This window comes from Ananas comosus, linkage group 3 (genome assembly GCF_001540865.1).
Source record: "Ananas comosus cultivar F153 linkage group 3, ASM154086v1, whole genome shotgun sequence".
Taxonomy (NCBI): Eukaryota; Viridiplantae; Streptophyta; class Magnoliopsida; order Poales; family Bromeliaceae; genus Ananas; species Ananas comosus.
In genome coordinates, this window is record NC_033623.1 from 15256605 (window position 1) to 15264179 (window position 7575).

The 7575-nt window shown below is 37.2% G+C and overlaps 1 protein-coding gene across 1 annotated transcript; it reads left to right on the forward strand.

Annotated features, from left to right (window-relative positions):
* On the forward strand, positions 3541-5064 carry LOC109707002 (ethylene-responsive transcription factor 2-like). The gene has a single exon (XM_020228032.1). It carries the CDS (start codon positions 3664-3666, stop codon positions 4609-4611), a length of 948 nt encoding a protein of 315 aa, XP_020083621.1. The 5' UTR covers positions 3541-3663; the 3' UTR covers positions 4612-5064.

Sequence of the window (7575 nt, forward strand, 5' to 3'; positions counted from 1 at the left end):
TACTTGGGGAGAATATATCTATTGACATGTTGGCTTGTTGGTACATGTGATATTGTATAGTCAACAAAAAATTGTATTAGTTCCATTCATATTAACTAAGGGTTTACCTACTAAAATTGATCTATATTAATAATATTAGTAATTACTAGTTCAAATCTACATGTGCTCCTGGGTGGACAAATTAATGACTCAAAAACAAAGTTATTACCTCGTACGTACGTATTCTTATTGTGAGTTTAAAAAAATATATATATATATTTTTTGATAAAAAATACGACATATCTATTATTACATTCGTTTGATAAATTATGATAAATTTTTATTTTTGGGTTTAAATAAAATTGTATATATATAGCACGTATTTACTCATCCTTTTTATGCAAAACTATTTTCGACATGCCAGTGAATAACCCAACAAATTAATCACTTCTAACTATAAATTTCTCTTTGGATATTCTATTTAATTAATTTAACACCATTCAATGGTCATCTAAATTGTATTGAATCAACTAACTCCCCAATTTTTCTTGCTGATTTGGACAAAATGCATGCTCGATCCTCTAATTTTATCACGTGGTAAATGAGAAATATATTATTCGCAAGAAATCGTGAAAATGACAAGGTTATATATGCCCCTATATTATAATGTAACAGGTTGCATTAAGCGAGGACTATTATGTAAATAGCGTAGTGTTTGCTCGTTTCTTTTTTGTACATGCACGAATGGATCGCTACAACAAACGGGACCCCAAAAATAATAATAAAAAAAAAGGCACGTGCGAGATATAGACGGGTCGAGATTAAAGTATTAAATTCAACATTTGTAAGAAAAAAAATAATTAAATTCTTTAATTATATCGTTAATTATTGTTGGGTATGATAGTCGGAGACGTAAGCAAAAAAGCCGAATATGGCGGAAAAAGGTCATCCATTAAAGAGGATGCGACGTATGCCACGTGGCTTCGGTTGGCGCGGGAGTCCGACGTGGCGTGTTGGGAGTGGTTGTTTGGAGTGGATCGGTACGACCGTGTTTGCAGGCGACGGAGGTAGATCAGGTAATGCGAGTGGGTCCCACCACCGTCGACCTTATCCGAACGAGTCGGTCTAGAAACATTGCATCTATCCGGAGTCGCTCTCTCGATCTGCGATCCCTCGCCAAAAGTTGGAAACTTTTTTTTTATTTTTTTTATTTTTTTATTTTTTATTCTTATTATTTTTCACCAATTTTTCCACTCGCCACAGCCGTTTCCCAACTTTGGAAGCTTCTGTTCCCCTCCGCTGACGTTAACGCCTTCTATATGCGAATATGCACCGGTTTGGGTTACATTTAAAAAAAGTAATTTTTATAAAATTGATTTCGATTTGAAAAATTAATTTTGGTTAAAAATTATAGGGTGTTCGGCTAAGTTTAGATAAAAGTATTTTTTCTAAAGTAATTTTGTAAAGCTATTTGGCAAAAAATATTTTGATATTTGCATATATTAATATTCTTACTAAATTTTTAAATTTAAATTCGTACAAAATTTAAAATTTGATCTTTTGATTTAAAAAATAATTTAATATTTAAAATTTAAAAATTAAATGTAAAATAAAATTTTGAAGTTTTAGTCCAAAATCAGAATCAAATTTCAAGAAACAGTTTTTTTTTTTAATTTCTGATTCAAGAATCAAATTTAAATTTTTAAATTTTATTCTGAAAAATAAAATTAAATTTTTTCAACACTTGTTGTCAAATATTCTACTGAACTCAAAATCACTTTTGGATTCAAAATCTCTTTTCGAAAGCAGGGCCAAACATCCCCTATCTTCTCCTCTGATTTGCTCTTATATCATAATCCCGTATTACTGGAATTTTATTTGACACAAGTTATATTTGGATATACTATAATTTATTTTGATATTCAAAATTGTAGATTCTGAAATCAAATTGGGCACGAATCAAGTTGGACAAAATTTTTCTTTTCTTTATATTGAAGTGGTTGAAGAAGGTCTCTATTCTCCTTGTATTACATGTAATTAAGTTGACATTCTAAATATAAAGTAAATTTTTTTAGACATTTGCCATACTATTTAGTGTAGTACAAAAATTTACCCAATCTAAATGAGGACCTAAATGTAAATATATCCACCTTCCCGTCCTCGTCATCTTATTTAACTTTTTTCTCACTATCTGTGTTTAGTGTAATTGGCGAAGTGTTTAATAATTAATTTTTAATATTTCTAATTCGACACCTAGTCGGTTTATTTTTCAAACGAAGCTTTTTTTAAAAAAAAAATATTTAAAACAGATAAATTGCTATGGTTTACTAAAAAGAATTAATTTTTCTTTCTTGCCTTTTTCCTTTTTTTTTTTTCTGTGGAATAGGGAGATAGAGAACCCTCATTAATCAAATGGAATGGTGATTTTTTTTTTTAGGGTAAACTTCAAACACCACTTCTGTGATTTCGCACTTACTTATTTTAGTACTCTGTTGTTTAAAGTGTATCAAGTTAGTGTCATGTGGTTTCATTTTTATCTTTTTATTATCGTTTTCACTAATTTTTTTTTATTAAATCAGTGATAAAGTTAAAATTAAAGCGCACTAAAGTGAATATTCGATAAATCTAGATGGAATATCTGAATTTTTTGTGTATATAATTTAACAAAATATTAATGAAAAAATTGACGAAAAGATATATATATATATATATATTTTTTTTTAATGAGCAAAGTTTCCACCCATTGTGAGACCCACCGCGCTGGTTCACAGAAATGGGCGAGTGGGCCAACCGCTCTTACTTGTGCATCCCCCCCTCCACGACGCGACAAAATGCCATCCTACGTGTCACCCTCGCTGACGGCCTCACATCTGATGTCATCCACTGGCCACTGCTCCATGGGAGTAATTTTTGAGTGTACCTTCTCTTCTACCATATTCTTCCTAAAAAATTGTCTAATTATCTGCCCTGCTGTCTCATCGATTTCTTTTCTAAATTATTGAGTCAAGTTAATTAAATTCCCATTAAAAGAGTGTTCAAAAATATGTGTTTTAATCAGAAAACATCTCTAGCCTTAAAAGCACGGATTTCTATAACATTATTACTGTACTGTCAAACTCATATGCCGCATTAAAAAAATTTATATGATATAATAATAATAATAATAATAATAATATATTTGGCCATCTGTAACTGCACTCACGTATTGTAGTGATGATGAGATAAAGATAAAAATAGAATATCTGATGGTCTAAGTTAATATATATGTGATAAACAATGCCTAAGTAGAGGGCTCTCCTTGCCGACGCTTCCACAGTTACAAAGAAAATTAATTTATTATTATTATTATTATTACCTGACCTTCAAAGTTCGAACAACAAAACAAAAAAAAATATATAATATTTTAAAAAAAACGAATAAAAAAATATATTAAAAAGAAAGAAAATTGGGCATTTCATCACGTGCTCGTAAACGAGGAAAATTCACGGAAGCACGAGTTGCCCGAATTCGACCTCCCACGGTCCCACCCCCAACATTTCTCGGATATATAAAACCGTTTCCTCACACCCACCCTTTCCAACCCCAATTTCCACTTTCACCACCGCATCTAACCCAACTCCTCCGAAACAAAACGAAAAAAAGGAAGAAAGAAAGAAACTAGCTCCCACCGGCGGTGACGGCACCATGTCCCAAATGACGGGCCATTCCGCCGGGGACCTCGACCTCCACCTGGAGTCCATCCGCCACCTCCTCCTCGACGACCTCGAGATGCCCTCCGCCGCGGTGATGAGCTTACCACCGCAGGGCGGAGGCGGAGGCCCCGTGTATTGCCGGAGCTCGAGCTTCGGGAGCCTCGTCGCCGCGCAGTGGGGCGAGCTCCCCTTCCGCGTCGACGACTCCGACGACATGGTCGTCCTCGGCGCCCTCCGCGACGCCATCTCCCAGGGCTGGCTCCCCGACGGGCCCCCCAACCCCGATCCGCTCCCGGCGGCGGCAACGGCGGCGGACGCGGCGCCGACGCCGACTCCGACGCCGGCGCCGATGCCTCAGACTCCGACGCAGCCGCGGGCGGCGGCGGCGAAGGGGAAGCACTACAGAGGGGTGCGGCAGCGGCCGTGGGGGAAGTTCGCGGCGGAGATCAGGGACCCGGCGAAGAACGGGGCTAGGGTTTGGCTCGGGACCTTCGAGACCGCCGAGGACGCCGCGCTCGCCTACGACCGCGCCGCGTACCGGATGCGCGGCTCCCGCGCGCTCCTCAATTTCCCGCTCCGGATCGGGTCGCACGCGTCCGAGCCCGCGCCCGCGCCCGCTTCGCCGTCGTCGTCGAAGCGCTCCTCGCCCGAGCCCTCTTCGTCGACCTCGTCGTCGTCGTCGTCGTCGTCCTCCTCCTCCTCCGCGATCTCCTCGCCCCGATCGCCCTCGTCGCCGCCGAAGAGGCGGAAGAGAGGGGAAGCGGCGGCGGCGTCCATGGCCATGTTCCCTGCTCCAGCTGTGGCTCCCAATTCGGCCGAGATTCCGGTTCAAGTCACCGTCCCGGTTCAGGCCCATACCGGTTTGGGCTTCGGGGCTAGGCCGGTCGAATTCCCAGCTGGGATGCAACTCACACGTGTCGGGCAATTATTGGTTGGTTAATCCAGCGCAAGTTTGTTAGAGTAAGAATTAGGGAAATGTGTTGGGCCCCACACTCCCCCCTCAAAGGATCTTCCGCGGACTCTTGATATATTTGATTTGCTGAGGCAAAATCATATTTTGGAATGCATCTTTAAATTAATCAAAATTTTATATATTTTGTACAGTCGCATATCAAAATTCGGGGTAGTATGCATTAGAAGTGGAATTAGTGGTCTCAAGAATTTGGAAAAGTTTGGAGTAAATAGTAGATAGTTTAGGGGCAAAAGTGCGCACGAGAGAGAGAGAGAGAGAGAGAGAGAGAGAGAAAGAGAGAGAGTGTCATGCTTTACTTGTCGCAGTGTAGTTTTAGGATTTTGGTGTGGTGGTGAAAAGGCTCTGGCGTGGTTGCAATGTAGCATGTCTTCTTTAATTCTTTGATGAAGGTTGTCTTTCTTAAAGATTTTTTTTTTTTTTTAAATAAATGAAGACTCATGAGAAATCAAACTAAACATAACTAACATGCTGACCAAAAAAACACCAAATATATATATATATATATATATCATGCTTAACTACTGAGAACATATGATAAATGTGAGGATTATACACTCTATCCCCGTGTGATCAATGTGGCCTTGTTGTTGTCACTCTCCGCTACACTTCACAGCAATGATGAAAATAACTTATTATTATTCTAAACACAATAAATTCTCGAAGAAGATGCTTGTTTTGGACAAGCTTGGGTATTCTAGAATAACTAAGATGTTTCTGGAACAAGTGAAGATGCAATTGATCGTGTATAATTTGGGAAGGGAAATTCTACCGTCAATTCTCAATATTCTTTTTACTTTTCTAAAAAGATTCAACTTGCTGACTGCAAAAAAAAAAACGTTGTGTTATATTTATAGATTTAGTGAGCTAAATAGACTCGCCGAGTCAGCGAAGTTTCTCAAAAATATTCTTGCAGTACACTTGAATTGGAGCCCTCTAATTTAGTAGTCTTTTTGTAAATTTGACAAGCCTATCAGCTAGAAAAAAAGAAAATCCACAGAAAAGAAGTAATTTTATGGTGCTGCAACAATTTTGCTATTAGGCTCGTCGAGTCAGCAAAGTTTCTCAAAAAAGTCGCTGCAGTATACTCAGCGTGGAGCCCTAGACTTGCCGAGTCAGCAAAGTTTTTCAAAAATATTCCCGCAGCACACTCAAAGTGGAGCCCTCTAATTCAATAATCTTTTTGTGAATTCATTAAGCCTATCAGTCGGAAAAAAAAGAAAATCCACAGAAAAGAAAAGTAACTTTATGGTATGCAACAATTTTGCTATTAGGCTCGCCGAGTCAGCAAAGTTTCTCAAAGAGGTCCCCATAGTATACTTGGAGTGGAGTCCTTAGACTTACCGAGTCAGCAAAGTTTCTAAAAAATGTTCCCACAGTACACTCAAAGTGGAGCTCTTTAATTTAATAATCTTTTTGTGAATTCATCAAACCTATCGGAAAAAAAAAAAAAAAAGAAAAAAGAAAATCCACAGAAAAACAGTAACTTTACCGTATGCAACAATTTTGCTATTAGGCTCATCGAGTCAGCAAAGTTCCTCAAAGAGGTTACCGTAGTATACTCGGAGTGGAGCCCACTAATTTAGTAAGTAGCCTTTTATCAATTCGACGAACTAATCAGTAGGGGAAAAAGCAAAAAAAAAGAGAAAGAAAATTCACAGAAAAAATTGTAACTCCCTGGTCTTGCAACAATTTTGCTATTAGGATGGTCACACAATAACTAAAGTTCAAGGAATTAAACAAAGTGAAACTAAATTAAATCTTAAAGTCTATTTCTCCAACCGACCATCCTATCATAAATACCATTAACAAAATATTTTTTACAATGACCAACACCTACTGAAAAACTAGCAGTCGAGATAACAAATCTTGTTTTTTCCGAAAAAGTCACTTTACAATACTAAATTAGATATTATAAAAAAAAGTGATGGTCTCATTCTTAATAATCGTGATTAAAAAAAAAAAAAAAACAAGGTGTTTGATCTTGTGCTTATCCTCTAACAAATAAAATATCTGACTAAATGCACAGCAAGCAGGTTGTTTTGATCGCGTGCTATCCAAGCAGAATGACTCATAAGCTTATTATAATTAGATGTTTAACAGCTGTTCAACCTCGAATTAACTAAATGCTTCTAGAATTATATACATATTTATAATTCTAAACCCTAGTCCGAAGTAATTAAATAGATACACGTGATCAAAATGGGCACATTAGAACCCGCATGTCGTTGGCCCACGCTGAGCGTCTGTAAAAGCGATGTTTTATTAGTGTTTTCTAAGTAATTTGAGCATCTTTTATTTTGGGTTTTGAAATTTTATTTGAACTTCACACTGTAACAAAAGCTTTGGTACTTTTTTTTTTTTTTTTTTTTTTTTTGCCGATGAATGATTTTTTAAGTAGAGCGACTGTGGAGTAGACAGGTCGTAGACTCGTAGTGGCACTATGACGACAAGCCAAGTCCCCCGGATGAGCTCAAAGAAGTAAATGCCCATGTCACAATACATACATACATACATACATACATACATATATTGCGGCTTCCAATTCCACGATGCGGCTTCCAATACATGCATGCATACATACATACATACATACATATATTGTAGCTTCTAATTCGGTAGTACAGAAGCCTCCGTGCTATTAAGTTGTTTTCGATGATGCGGCTTCCAATTCGACGATCGGCTCCGTTAGACTTGATCTATAGTATTAAAAGTATTTGAAAACTAAATTTTATAAATTTTTGGCATCATTTACTTATCAAACGAATAGTCTAAAAATAAACGGCTGAAAATAAAAATCTCCTAAAAAATGATGATAAAAAACTTGAATTTAAAATCAGAGATATTGATTTTACTCTAAATAGTGAAAAAAAAAATTCTATAAAAATTTCATCAAATTTGGATTGTTTTAAACCGTTAAATTCACAAATGCAT